The 15,606-nt window shown below is 37.8% G+C and overlaps 1 protein-coding gene and 1 non-coding gene across 7 annotated transcripts in view; one reads left to right on the top strand and one right to left on the bottom strand.

Annotated features, from left to right (window-relative positions):
* Positions 1–15,606, bottom strand: part of LOC122647562 — a 122,322-nt gene that overhangs the window by 58,919 nt on the left and 47,797 nt on the right. For 3 of the 6 annotated variants that reach the window (XM_043840939.1, XM_043840934.1, XM_043840936.1), the window contains exons 10-15: positions 14,773–14,903; positions 14,562–14,677; positions 14,393–14,435; positions 14,189–14,280; positions 13,595–13,643; positions 801–871 (exon numbers count right to left, since the gene is read on the bottom strand). In XM_043840939.1, coding sequence (XP_043696874.1) covers positions 801–871; positions 13,595–13,643; positions 14,189–14,280; positions 14,393–14,435; positions 14,562–14,677; positions 14,773–14,903 — 502 coding nt within the window. The remainder of the gene's footprint in view (positions 1–800; positions 872–13,594; positions 13,644–14,188; positions 14,281–14,392; positions 14,436–14,561; positions 14,678–14,772; positions 14,904–15,606) is intronic. The other 3 variants (XM_043840935.1, XM_043840937.1, XM_043840940.1) reach the window with 3 other exon arrangements.
* On the top strand, positions 9,426–9,532 carry LOC122647564. Its single transcript, XR_006330919.1, has one exon. It is a non-coding gene; the product is annotated as a small nucleolar RNA R71 (small nucleolar RNA).

The following is a 15,606-nucleotide window of genomic DNA, read 5'->3' as shown; positions in this document are numbered from 1 at the left end:
ACAGAGGTTACTTGTGACACCAGACCATTTCTTTCCCATACATCATACCAACATTTCTAAACATTAGGATCACAAATAATGAATTTCAACTAGTTTCTAGAAGACTAGAACGCATAAACAGGATTGGGGACCCAATCAATAGCAACTACAAGAATAATAAGCATGGCTGTAAATTTATAAATATAATTAAGGTCAGTTTTGTACTACAATGAATGGGGATTAAACTTGGGCCCAAAAAACCTGAGACCAATCTTGGTCTGCCCAATTTCTTCTGGGCTTAGGCAAGGATTTTCAGCCCGTTGGCCAGGGAAGGGGTTGAATTTCTCACAAGGTCAAGTTGGCTGGGTTAGGGAAAAGACCTCCAGCTCAAAACAGTCTAGCCCAATCCCAATTTACATGAAGCATGCCATGGTTATATTATGGATAACACATTAGATGCAAATAATTTATTTGCGATCCCCCAAGCTCAGTTTCAAACCTCAGCATCATTCCCCCCGTTAATAGATATATTCGGCTTTTGGGCAGGTCTGGGCTAAAGGTTAGTTGGGCCTGGCCAGACTCAGATGGGCTAGGACTAGGGATAAGTGAATTCAGGTTGGGTCTAGGTTTTCAAATACCAGTCCCAGCCCACCCAAGCTGGACCTCTAATAATGAAATTTACTCCCAAAAGAGTACAATATTTTTTTCAAATAGGTGACTGAATAACTCTTTGAGCACTTTTCATATGTAAAGAGAAGAAAATGAGAGAGAATATACACTAGAATTTCAAAGGAGGAAGGACTAAAACAAAACCAACATACCAAAAGTAAGACATTAAATGTGGCTCGACCAGCAGAAATATGCTTTTCAATCTCTTCTTGCATTGCAGGATCTACACATGTTTGCATAAAATGAGGTTCAATTTGAGGAAATTTAAAGATTTCTACCATTCATTGACTGCCTTCCAAAATTAAGTTGGAACAACCTTATGAATTGCACATATTTATATTCACCTTTATATTTTACTATTCCCTGTCACAAAGTGAATTTGGTAAGACACTAGTTGTGTATGGTCAGAGATAAAATGCTCTTATCATATCCTGCACCCGGAATCTAACAAAAAATTGTATTCAACAATCTGTAGTAGGGGAAGTAGGGCTTGCTCACATATCTTGGAAGAAACCCAGATATCCAACCCATGACAATTTGAGTCTTACACATATATGGCTTGAACCAAGTCGAGGTCTGGCCATTTTGAGTCTACATCTTATGGAGGTGTTATCTTTCATTTTCCAGTGGTTCTTTGCATGGTTTAAAGTATCGATCGATACGATACGATACGATACATACCGATACGTCTCTTTTTTTTTTTTAAAATGAACTGTCTCGAAATGTATCGACCAATACGGGCCGATATGATACGACCCGATACCATCGATACGTCCAGTAAAGGGTTCTGTGGGTGGTTTAATACGTATCGGCTAATACGGCTCGATACATACCGATACATTACCGATACGTACCGATACATACCGATACCATCGATACATTCCATAAAAAAGCCATTTTCACTCACAAACTCAATACAACTCCTAATCTGAAGAAAAAATGAAGGAAAATTCTCAACCAAGAGTCTAAGATCTTGCATATAATCTTGGTTTTTCACACTTTTAAACTAAAAAACGAATCAAGGAGTGATACAACATCATCCTTTGCATCATCCAATATTCTTCATGGCTATAAACGATTACAACATGTAAGAAACCTCATCTTTTATAACAATTTCAATTTAATGCACTTGTTTGGTTATACATTATTCACCATTTCAGTGTTTAGGCATGACACTTGTTATATATTGCTTATTTATATTATTTTTGTTCCAAAAATGTATTTCCATGTGTATTTTGACCATTTCTATGTGTATCTATATTGTTCGATACGTATCTCCGAAACGATACGATACGTCTATTAAAATCACCCGACTGATACGATACCCGATATCGATACTTTAAACCTTGGTTCTTTGATTACTTTTTGTCACACTATGAGCATATTACTGTATATAACAGTAAACTTCATGGCTTTCAAGTTCCTCCTAACCAGGAAAAATGCTAAATCGGGAGATACAGAATAGGGAAGTTCTAGTCATAGTAGGAGTCAGATTTTAAGACTTCTATAAGCACTTATGTGCCCTGTCCCCTGGCCATACAAGCTGATTGAATAAAATTGATTTTTCTTGAGTGGTTTGGTTATTTATGAATTGTTAACCGTGGCTAAAGGTATATTCTCTGTGCTCCTTTTTTTCTTCTTCTTGTCACTCACTTTTCTCTGTTATGACTATTATAATAACTTTTTTATTCTTTCCCTATTCTCTTCTATTTTTATGAAACCTTTTCAACCCTATCCTACTCCCGTAGTCCCCACCACCTTTCATTGCAGTTCAGCCTTGTAAAATCCATAATTTTAGTATGTGCTGCATCAGAGAGAGAGAGATAGAGAGAGAGAGAACTCAAAAGAATATGATATGAAGGAAAAACCATTATCTTTACCCATTTGGGGGAAATAAAAAGGAATAACTACTATGGTCCCACCACCTATGTTACCTGGACACTTCAAATTATGAGCCTTACCTGTGTCCAACACTTCATATAAGCCAACAAGAATGCAAGAAATGAAATCTTTGCCACACCCATGTTGTATCCTGTGCAGTGTCCAGTAAACATAGCCCACCAATATCGCCTCAACTAATTTTGTAATTTCCTCTCGATGAACAGTTTAGCACAGTAGGTTTTGGAATAGCATTCAGCTGAGGCTCTCTTTGGCATAGTTTATATTTATATATATGACCTATTTATGAATAATCAATTATGATAATAGGTTATGGGCTGTAAACAATAATCATTTGGTTACTACTAGACATAATAGATTATATAATGAAAAATAGGTTTGGTATGCTTAAGTGAAGAATATATTACGTATTATGGTGGGGGCCGGATGGGGTTGGAGAGAGAGAGAGAGAGGGGGGCAAAAGAGAGGCTTTGTTCTAATTTTTTTTTTTTTTTTTTACCATTTTACCCTCACTTAAATAGCAATTCTGCACATGCTCATTAATGGTACCCACATAAACAAACATTAACAGTTTATGGTGATAAATTATAAACAACTCTCGAGCTGTTTATGAACTTATGCTTATCATGGTTCGAGAACTCGGGAGATCTCGGCGAGATCTCGGTTTTGTTGAGAAGCCGAGACGAGTCCCAATACGGTATTAAAAAGTGCACTATTTCGGCGAGATCTCAAGATCTAGGGTCAACCCAGAACTCAACCTATCTACCTCTTGTTGTACTTACCTAACTCGACAGAACTCGCCATATCTCGGTCGAGTTCTGTCCAAAGCTCCCAAGTTGGCTCTCTTCTTCCCCATTTGAAGCTCCTTCTTCATTTTACCTGTGGATTTCAAGACTTGACCTTCGGGAGAGGTGATTCAACTGCACATTTGAAGGATTCAACTACACATCTTCAAGATTCATCACAAATTTGAAAGATTTTTCAAAAGTAAACTATTTTTCCCCAAATCTATTTTTTTCAAAAAAAGTTGTTCAACCCTTAGTAGATTTATGTCATTTTAAGATATGTTACATATGTTAAGAACATAGTTGTCACGTCGTCACGGCAATCCAAGTCGGTAGAGGGCTGTCATGTCGATATATCGACATGTCGCCTACCATGGCGTTGCCATGGCGATCATACCGACCATGTTTTATTTTTTATTTTCTCTATTTTTAATGTCATTTAGTATGCTATAATATATACCCTATAACATCAAAAATTAACATGAAAGTGTACTTTCATGAAAGTGTAATATCCATTACTGTATATGAAATCATGGATTATCAAATAATTGATAGCAATAGTCTTACTGATAATAAAGTTGAAAAATCATGAGAGTTGAGATATGATTCATATGAAAGTGACTACAAAAGTAACAAAACAAAAAAACAATTACAAGAACGTAATTTATATTGAGTGAGTAAAGCTAATAAACAACCCATCTAAATAAATTGCTGATGTGAATATGTGATTGTGTATTAGTAAATAGTGTATTAGTGTTTTCTGTTTGATGTTTTTTTTATTTTTTTTATATTAAGGAAAAAGCATTAAAATAAAAAATGGTTAAAAAAAATTATTGCTAAAAAATTAAGTTTTATAATTTGAAACAACCATGTCACCCGATATGGCCATATGTCGTGGTATGGCGGCCATGGCGACGACATGGAGGCCATATCGGTCAATATTCTTACATCATTCATATCGGTGGTCGATATGCCCACTTGTCCAGCGATATGACGCCATGGCGTCGATATGGCAACGCCATGACAACTATGGTTAAGAATAGTAGTTTCAAGGGTATTCTTGTACATTACCCCATATATTTTATGTTTCTTTTGTTATTTGTTGTTTAGAAGATATGAGGAGATCCCTTAATCCTAATGCATGCTTGTTGCTTACATTGATGTGGGGTAATAAAATTCAAGTGTGGGATTGTGTGCACCATCCTACTTTATGCCATAATTAGAATTTGCAACATTGTTGGACATATTGACTTTTGGGTGTATATTCTCTGCAAACGCCCACGAGACCTCACTCGTCCACTAGGGGTTTAAAGGGCTTGTTGCACATGCTAAGTGCAACCGTGATTCCTACGAAAGTGAGTTAGGATTTCCCTTCTTGCATTAGTTAGGCTAGTTCTTCTTTTGTTTGCTCATGGACTATTAAGGTTCAAGTGTGGGGGAATCTGATGAGCACACTTATGTGTTCATCTTAGTGGTCATAAGCATTCATTTTGCACACTTGTACAGAGCTACCATAGGTATTTTCTTGTGTTTTCAGGTTTTAGGTCTAACTGTGAGCTTAAAGGCTATTCTGGACTATCGGGTGTCGTATCTTCAAATTAATATGTAAAGTGGTCCAGTTTCTTTTCATAGTTGCGAAGAGGACGAAATTCTAACCAAGATGGATGTATTGCATTAAAAGTACACATCCGTTTTGACGCCCGTACATGCGATTATTCTTTTTAGGCCAAAAAAGAATAATGGGCTAGAAGTGAACCAAGATGAAGCCCGGGCCAGTCTGCGATTTTTCCAGGACCACATTTAGCATCAAAGAGGATAATTATGATCAAGGGTTGAGATTGGCTCAGGTACAGGGAACCTTTCGGCGTTTTCCACTTTTAGAGGAGAGAGAGAATTGCCAAGTTAATGACAACTCATACATATGCCGATTTTTCTCTATGGAGGAGTTTGGACTTTGGAGTGCCCATTTTCTCTCACACATGGAACCCACACACAAACCACACACGTTTTCTACGTTTCCAAGAGAAGGAGAGAGAGAGTGCATCGAAATATGTGAGTATCCAAGCTTGAGAGGACTCTTTGAATATGTGGAGATTTGACTTTCCTATTTGTCCTCCACATCACCACAAATACGGACTGATTTTATTTTAGAGGAAAGGATGAGATTGAAATTCCTATTTTATCTCCATCACTCCACATCTTACGGGCAGCCAATCTCCAAGATTTTGTGGACTACAATGGGTGCAATTAATCAATGGTTTGGATTTTGAGATGAGAAAACCAACTTCCCAATTTTTCCTATCAACAACCCACCTTCCACGTTTTCCCTCCCACTCTCTCTCTCTCTTCCATCCCTCCTATTTTTTTCTCCCCTCTATTTATCTCTCTCTCCTAAATTCTCTCCCTCTCCACGTTTCCTCTCATCTACTTTCTTTTTTTTTTTTCTTTTTCTTTTTCCCAAACCCTTCCACGGTTCCCATCTCTCCTCTAACTCCCCATTCCAATATGTTTTCTCTCCCACAAAAAGACCCATTTTTCCTTAAATCCAATTCTCCCCCAAAATCTCTCTCTTCTCCCATGTGCTGCCCACGGCTATCCCAACTCCCATCCTATTTTATTTCTAAAATCCCAAATCCCCTCTCACTCACTCCACAATCCTAGCTCCATCTCTCTCACGGACTCTCTCTCTCCCTCCTACCTCTTATCTCACTTCTCTCTCGTTTGTATTTATTTTATTTTTTTATTTTCTCAATCTCCCACAATTTCCACTCTCCAACCGTGCTCTCCCTCCTCTCTCTTCCTTCGACTTCCCTTATAAATACATAGGGGGGTTGGGCTATTGTGAGTGTTCATTGCTAGTGAAAATTCTAGTCTTCTTCTTATTTTTGGCTTCTAGTTTTCTAGTTTATTTTTCTGAATTTTTATTTCAATGGTTGTAATTCCTTTTTATGCAAGTTTAATTCAAGGAGTGTTCTTCAATTGTGGTTGTAATTTCTTCAATCTTAGTTTCTAGTTTTTTGTTTTAAGCTTTCTAGTTCTAGGGTTTTAATTCTTGTGAGAGGACTTAGAGATTTGGAAGAGGAAGGCATGCAAGTTAATTCAAGCAAAGTAGGTTTTATCAACAACTTTCATCCAATGCTCATTCTACACATTCGATTGCTTGTTTGGTAGAAGGAGTATCGATCCTAATTTTTTTCTTTCTTTTATTTTTATTCTCTCTATTTCTTCCATTCTCTTTATTTTATTCTCACTCTCATCCTCTATTTCTTCCATTCTATTGGGATTTTATTTTTTGTCTACCCTCACCCTCATGTCTTCTGTTAGATTCTTAGTTTGATAATTTTTATTTTTTTTTAAGATTTGGTAGATGCGAATACAAGTCTAGTAGAGGAAGCTAATCAAGTTCAGTCCGGTTCAAGCAATCTTCAGGTTTTATTTCTTTGATCTCTTGGATTTATTTTCTTTGTTTGTGTGTGGATGTGGTGACTTTAATCCGTCAATCTCGTAATCCGCGTTAGTTTTTGATAGGTTAGATGAAGAATGGTTAGGACGTTAATTCGGTAGATGCATGTGTAGGACCGTTAATTTAATTCAATCATCTTAAACTAGTTTACTTTCGCATTACTTTAAATGAGTAAGATAGAGTGGCTTATCTCCTTGTGTCGACCCGTAGCTACAATTGACCCGTACGCTTGCGGTATTATGTCTTACCAAACAAGTTTTTGGCGCCGTTGCTGGGGAGATAATTGTCCACTTTGTTTTTCTTATTTTTAAGTAAATCGAAGTGTTTTATTTTCTTTTTCCTTTTCTTTTTTTAAAAAAAAAAGAGAAAACCTCCTCTTGTTTCTCTTCTATTTCAAAGAATGTGCGCTCAATCCAAAATTTTTCACATGCCCAAACCCAGCCAATCTTGGTGTACCTCATGGGATTTCAACACCTATGACGCTGCCCCTTGATTCGTTTGGATGGTTTGGATTGGCATGTGACCTATTTTTGGAGGTGACCAACTTTGATAACAAGAAAGCAACATCGTGGGTATTTTTGCTTGGAAACAAAAACGTAAAGTAGTCCTCCACTCTACATCAAAATCCACTTGGAGTCGCACGTAGGTGGCTAGTGAAGACTATACGGATTCCCTTGCTGTCAACCTATGTGGCAACCTTACAGCTTTGGAATCATTGTTTCAATCTTTGAGGGGCAGATGCACCAACTGTCTTTAGCTCCCTCGTGTTTTTATTGTTTTTCTAGTCTTTTTATTTTTTTCTTTATAAAAAAAACAAAAAAAAAAGGAGACTTCTTAATCTGTTTAGGTGGCTAAAGTGTGGACCCGTGACTCAACCAACAGCCTTATACTACCTTCACCTCCACCTTTGACCATGGTTGACCAACCTCAGCCTAGGACTCTTAAGGATAGGTTCTACCCTACTAGGGCTGCACAGCCTTCCTGCATCAGTCTACCAGTTGCTACAGGAAATAAATATGAACTCAAGACCAACTTCAATAGTATGTTACCCCATTTCCATGGGATGGACAATGAAGAATTGAAGATGCCTATCTCTTCCTTAGGGAATTTGAAGAGGTTTGTATTCTAATTAAAGTCCAAAATTTGTCTAATGATGCAGTTAGACTTCGGTTCATAACCATTGCTCTGAAGGATCATGCCAAGAAGTGGCTTTACGGACTGCCGACTAATTCCATTACTACATGGGATCAGTTTACAATTGTCTTCTTGAGAAAGTTTTTCCCTCTTCACAAAATCAATAAACTCAAGAGTGACATTCTTCAATTTAGGCAAAAACCAAATGAGTCTTTCTCTAGATTCATGGAAAGGTTCAAGGATCTCCTGTTAGAATGCCTTCACCACAATATTGACTTGTGGCAAATTTGCCAAATCATTTATGAGGGCATTGACTTTCAGACCAAGCAACTTTTAGAGTCTATGTGTCCTACCGGATTTACATTTTTTACTGATGAAAATGAGACTTGGATATTTTTGACCAACTTGGCTGATAAGACTAGGGAGTGGAAATCCACCCAAGAGGCTGAAAGGACCACTAAGGGTTACCTCATTGAGGGTGTCCCAGCCAAAGAAGCCAAATTAGATAGCCTCATCAAAAGGTACCAAGTCAACCATGTCTCCATGTGCAGTTGGTGCCATACACCTGGTCATCTTATGGAGGAATGCCCCAACACCTTTGCAGGTAATTCCAACATTACACTATTTCGGAAACCTAAGGACTTAATCGTATGGATATGTAAAATACAGGATTTCCAATCCTAAGAGGAAAAGGAGGGAAACAGATACTCAATTTCAAGTGAGTAAACAGAATTCCATACTCGATCTCAGGAGACTGAGATCCTCACACGGTCACTAAGGTCCATGTTTGATTCTATTCATGCTCAATTTGTGTTTGCCTCCGGACTTAAGCTTCAATGATTTCCTGGGGGAACTGCTGAAAGATGTTTTTTTGGAGAGAGATACTATTTCACTAATCGAGTCACAGGTATCTAACATATTCATACCTAACGATTTTCCACAAAGTGGTGGCGAAACGTATAACTTGTACAAATCTTTCCATTTTCCAATTTGATCTGATCCATTCGTTCGTAGAGCTATTTACTCGATCGCAAACATTTCTGGAACATCCCTAACAGAGGGGCAAACAGAAATTAGGGTGATTTCTCCATCCTAGATTGTAAGTGTTGCTATATGGATATTCTGGTAAAGAGCACTTACATTCTCAGTGTTGCAATTACCCGCAAAGGTGTTGGGGCATTCCTCCATAAGATGACCAAGTGTATGGCACCAACTGCACATGGAGACATGATTGACTTGGTTAACTAGGACAGGCTCCTTAGGAACTATGGATTACAACCTTTTGATGAGGCTATCTAATTTGGCTTCTTTGGCTGGTACACCCTCAATGACGTAACCCTTAGTGGTCCTTCCAGCCTCTTGGGTGGATTCCCACTCCCTAGTCTTATCAGCCAAGTTGGTCAAAAATATCCAAGCCTCATTCTCATAGACTCCAAAGTTGCTTGGTCTGAAAGTCAATGCCCTCATAAATGATTTGGCAAATTTGCCACGAGTCAATACCGTGGTGAGGGCATTCTAACAGGAAATCTTTGAACCTTTCCATGAATCTAGAGAAGGACTCATGTGGTTTCTGTCTAAATTGAAGAATGCCACTCTTGAGTTTATTGGTTTTATGAAGAGGGAAAAACTTTCTCAAGAAGACAATTGTAAACTGATCCCATATAGTAATGGAATTAGTTGGCAGTCTATAGAGCCACTTCTTGGCATGATCCTTCAGAGCAAAGGTTATGAACCGAAGTCTAACTGCATCATCAGACAAATTTTGGACTTTAATCAGAACAGAAACCTCCTTAAATTCCCTAAGGAAGAGATATGCATCTTCATTGGTCATCCCATGGAAATGGGGTAACATACTATTGAAGTTGGTCTTGAGTTCATAATTATTTCCTGTAGCAGCTGTTAGACTGATGCAAGAAGGCTATGCAGCCCTAGTAGGGTAGAACATATCCCTAAGAGTCCTAGACTGAGGTTGGTCAACCATGGTCAAAGGTGGAGGTGAAGGTGGCATTCTAATAAGACGGTTGGTTGAGTCACAAGTCCATACTTCAGCCACCTAAACAGATTAAGAAGTCTCCTTTTTTTTTTTATAAAGAAAAAAATTAAAAGAGTAGTAATGTAGTCCTAGATAGATAAGAGACCTACTAGGAGCCAGATAACAGGATCAATAGCAAAAGGGGTTGTTGGTTCGAATGGACAGCACTAGGTTTTAGGTTAATTCTAGGGTTTAGGATGGGAATTTGGGAATGGGTCTTATATGGCTTTAATATGCAGGTCTAGGGTGCTTTTATGGCATATAAATAATAGGATTTGGGAAGGCTTTAAAATTCTGCAATTCTGGACAGAATTGAGTTGCAGGTTTTGGATTTTAATGGAGTGGAGGAATGGAGGGGATAGAGTGGGAGTTATGAGCTGGGTTTAGGATCGAGTGTAGGGAGAAGTGTGGGGGTTGTATGCTAGAAGTTTGGTTTGAAACTGATGGCCAAATCGGAAGTTATGAGGGAGTCCTAGTTAAGGTAGGAGTTACAAGTTTAATGGAGGTTAGGATTTGATGGATTGAGGGGAAGGATATATGCAGGAAACTAAAATTACTTAGTGGTTTGATCTCCTTCAAAGGTAGCAGCAGCAGCTTGAAGAAGCTCGATTGAAGAAGAAGAAGAACCTCCCGGAACTGGACAGACGCAAGGAGTCGCAGGAGTCCACCCACCCTATCTACCTTGAGATCCACAAGGATATACACTCACAAAGAGCAGCAGCAATGGCAGCAAGCATAAAGCTAATTTTTATTAATCAAATTCATATTCATTACTGGCCTGACTCAAAAATAGACTTAGACACTAAAAAGGAAAGGTCTAACCCTATCCCTAACCTAATTAGGTAACTTACACTGACTACAAAACTAGACTACTAAAGGAAATAGACTCAAAACATGGCTGGACTTATAGAGTCCTAATCCAGCCCAACTTACATCACATGACCACTTAACCAAGTCACATGATCACTTAAATTGAACCAATTGGATGCAACCAATTTGAACCGGTTCAATTAAAAAACATAAAAATAAACTAAGTATTGGGCTAATCCCGTATGCAACCTATATACCCCTAGTTGAGGCTCATTAAAGTGGCCTAATACATAGAAAACCCTTGGGAACAAAGGCCCAACATGCATATAACCCAATCCTAGGCCTATTTCTAAAGAAATAAGCCAATTTCTATGATGAACCTGCATCAACCAGAAAATACACTCAAAACACGAGGAAGCTAAAGACAGTTGGTGCATCTGCCCCTCAAAGAATGAAACAATGATTCCAAAGCTATAAGGTTGCCATATAGGTTGACAGCAAGGGAATTCGTATAGTCTTCACTAGCCACCTACGTATGACTCCAAGTGGATTCTGATGTAGAGTGGAGGACTACTATACGTTTTTGTTTCCAAGCAAAAGCACCCACGATGTTGCTTTCTTGTTATCAAAGTTGGTCACCTCCAAAAATGGGTCACATGCCAATCCAAACCACCCAAACGAATCAAGGGGCAGCGTCATAGGTGATGAAATCCCATAAGGTACACCAAGATTGGTTGGGTTTGGGCATGCGAAAATTTTTGGATTGAGCGCACATTCTTTGAAACAGAAGAGAAACAAGATGAGCCAGGTTCGATCCCTGGCAATGGCGCCAAAAACTTGCTTGTCAAGAAATAATACCACAAGCGTACGGGTCAATCGTAGCTACGGGTCGAACACAAGGAGATAAGCCACTCTATCTTACTCATTTAAAGTAATGCAAAAGTGAACCAGATTAACATAAATTTAAACTATACCAAAGAGACCCTAAGCTGAAACATAAGAAGATTCAGAAGAACGTTTTCATATCAATAATTCCATTACTTCTATATCTTTCTTTCATTAAATGACCTAATTTTATAGCATCAAAATGGTCCCACTTCGCACTGTTTTCCAGAGGGCTGGTACAAATATGTATTGGTATGTGCCATATAAATTGTAATAATAAAGCTAACACTCTAAAGGAGATGTTGAGCAGATTATGTGGCTACTGTCGCAACTCAATCAGAAACAGAAGAAGTTCAGCCGAGTGGTCTATTGATTCTCAAAAAGATGGCAGTAACTTAAATAATGAAATCACTAGGGTTTTGAAGGATCTGATTGAGTTGGGACTGTCTGTAATTTAACAAAAGGAACGCTACAATAGGTTCAATCAGAGAATAAAAAGGTTTGTGATGGTGGCTTTATGGAATGGACACTGTGACAGTATAATGCATACAACTTGAGGATTGAATAAAATATGAATAAGCAAACTAATATAAGACAAAAATTGCCTGGGTATGTTTATGCAGAATTATAACAAATAACAACGATAGTTTGAAGAGCTGAAACTGATATAAATCAACCCAAACTGACCAGATGGAATCGACCTGAAGGTTTTGGGTACTGTGTGAACATATAAAATTAAAGAGAAGAAGAAACAATAAGAAAGGGAGAAAGAACGCAAACAACCCACCACGGGTCTGCTTAGCACAAGAGGAAATTCATCCTCTTTGTCACAAATCGCATAATGAGTCAAATTGCATACCTTTATATGGGATGAAAAAAAACAAACAAACAAATTCAGTCACCTTAGTACAACCAATTCACAGTAGACCAAAACTCACTTAGAAACTGAAAAGGAAAAGAAGAGAGACAAATATCTCTCTTAAACTAGCACAAAGAAACTCTAGTCTCACATCCTAATAGAAGACACATTAGAATTAAAAGAAAATAAAAAACTAGAAAATTATAAAAGAATCAGAACTGAACCATAACTAACCAAAAGGAGGGCACAAAGTGAAGACACCGTCCTTAAAGAACTAGTTAAAGGGGCCGCCCACAATGTAGGCAGGGGCTGTTAAGCCCTTATCCTGCGATATTTACAACCATGATCTGCATCAGTCGGCTTTAGCTGACCAGGTTGAGATTTAAAACAAACATCCTCAAGAATTAAAGTACAAGGCAGAAGAGGAAAGGAAAACCAATTAGGTTGAGTTTGAATCATGAGAATCCACACAGCCTGTAATTGTGGTGATTTACATTGGATACCATGATTTACCTGTCCATCATGGGAATTGCATCCTCCACCATTGTGCTTCAATTCCCATGTCAGTCGGTGAGTGATTGAGATCCACACCTAAAGTTTTGGAGTGTGATTTAAACTAAGTTGTGGAATCAATTGCTTTAATGGGAATCTAATGTCAGATAATCAACAAATTAGATGCAGAACATGCACATTCCTGGCTGTTTAGACTGCCATGATCCAAGCTGGGCCATATATTTTCTTAAAATCAATATATTACAATTAATCCCCTGGTCAAATCCTGAAAGAGAGTATAAATACAATCCAAATCAAAACTAAGAGATTTTGAATCATTGGAAGCATTACCATGCCATAAACAGTTCAACAATCCAGCACAGCAGTTACTTAGCCACTTAGGGGTGGTTGAGAAAATTTAAGACAACAGATTTCTACCTGATCTCATTTTCACTTAGAAAACAGTTTAAGCTAGATTGAGTAATATCCATAAAATAACATGGCAACTTGATTGTCTTCAAATGTCTCAAAAAATTTTGGGAAGGCTCCATCTATATTACAAATAAATATCAATTTGAGATACATACCGCATGTTATTTTCTTCTGATCATTAGCAAAAAGCTTCACCAAATCGCCCTACAAAAGATCAATGGCTTGCTCCCTTATACAAACAAAATAAATCTCAAGTATATTATGAAGAAAATATGAAACACTTTTTCACTGTGAGATATTTCTATAAACACAAAAGATTATGTATGCATTAATTATTTGAAAGTCGCAAATTGGAGGAATTTAGGAAAACAATTGCAGGAGAGCCAGTTGCATCTGCAATTATGAAGCATGATGGGAACAAATGATCCCTGGCTCTGGCCATCACTGGCTCACCACGGACCATAATCCACTACATCTCTCCCTCCCCTCTCCCCCTGGATCCCCGCTTAACCCTCTCCCTCTTTCTCTCTCTCTCTCTCTAACCTCAGACCATATTTACAAAGAAGTAGAATCTAGCATCAGCCTCCCTACTACCTTTACAACCAGTTAATAGAGGGAGAAAAAAAACTGTTTACCTTTATTGCCAGAAACTTAAAATGTTAAACTGTGAGTAATCAAGGACAGGGTATGATATCTAAGAAAACAGAAATAAAAAATTAAAACAATTCCAGTTGAAGCAGATGGAAAACCTGACAGCCTTTTTCATCCATCGGTATACATTCCACAGCAATAAGCTTATCAGCATCATCAGCTGTCACCACATATTCTGGATTTGTGGCTCCTGCTCCAAGAAAAGAGAACCTATAAGGAATATTCAATACATGATCCCTCCAAATTTGAGGATAACAGCTATGGTACACATCCAATTTATTAAACCCCATTGAAATGCTTACCCTCAATGTACTGCCTAGTGCCATTCTGTAGATGACGAACCCACTAGACATGCAATCCAATGTTGTAAACATACATTATATACAGTTCATCAAAAAGAATGCAAGCATTATTCCTAGTCCGGGAACTTTCAAATTTCTTACGTAAAAAAAAAATCGAGAAAGTGATTACCTGAAATATACAAAGAGAAGTTCCATTTACAGGATACCCACATGCTTGCAGTGTGTTTCCTGGTTTAGCATCACCAATAATTTGAAAACCTTCTATGCCAGGTAAGAGGCCCTCTGCTATACAAAAAGAAAAACTTAACAAATTATGAGACAAAGTAATATTGGATTCCAACAATAATCAATCTTTTGTTGTAGTGAACTACAGCCATTACCTTCTGAGGCAGAAGAAGCATGCTCTTCATACAAGGTAGGGAAATGAAAGTTGGTATCAGTGCTTGCAGTGTTCTCATTTGCCTTCACAAAATTATCTACAACATTACTGCGAGATGGACCTTCAACCCCCCTGTGAGGATATTACTTAAAAGCTTGTAAGAAACTGAGCAATACCAGGTACCAGTATAGGGAAAATTCTACACTCAATAACAGTCAGAGGGGTAATTTTATAAATGTTGACCTATACACCCAAACTCCAGGTACTACAGAAATCACAGGATTCACAGCATTTATGGAAAGATTAAACGAAAAAAGGATAATATGGAGCATTCACTGGTAAAGTAGCAAAAAATAAAAAAGACACTCACTCATCCAATGTTTATTTCTAATTGAAGGAAAATGTTGTTAATGATCAGAGATACATTGCCAAAGTTAACATATTACAATATACAGCCTAACACCCAGATGCAGCCATAGATAAAGGGTTATGCAGCAGCCTTTGCTAAAGAGTGTATGGACAAGGATGAGAAGCTCCAGCCTTGCAAGGAAAAGAACTGGAAGTAGCCAAGAGGGAAACCTAAGTTGTTACCGGAGGAAGTTTGTCATAATATTGTAGCAAGCCTGAAGCTTGAGGCTACTAACATTATCTTGGTACATGTTCCTTTATTTATGTTCCAGACAGCCCATATAATATTTAGGGTAAAGCTTCTACTCTAAGATCATAATAACAATGTGACATCACAAACTTTATATTTTGCCTCGGCCAATAAAATACAACAACTTGTAGCGTGTTAATTCTCATCTTTTTCTATATTGTGAAACATGTTTTGCAG

The sequence above is a fragment of the Telopea speciosissima genome, unplaced genomic scaffold (genome assembly GCF_018873765.1).
Source record: "Telopea speciosissima isolate NSW1024214 ecotype Mountain lineage unplaced genomic scaffold, Tspe_v1 Tspe_v1.0074, whole genome shotgun sequence".
NCBI lineage: Eukaryota > Viridiplantae > Streptophyta > Magnoliopsida > Proteales > Proteaceae > Telopea > Telopea speciosissima.
The sequence above is the reverse complement of the archived record's forward strand: the minus strand, read 5'-3'. Positions and strand labels throughout refer to the sequence as shown.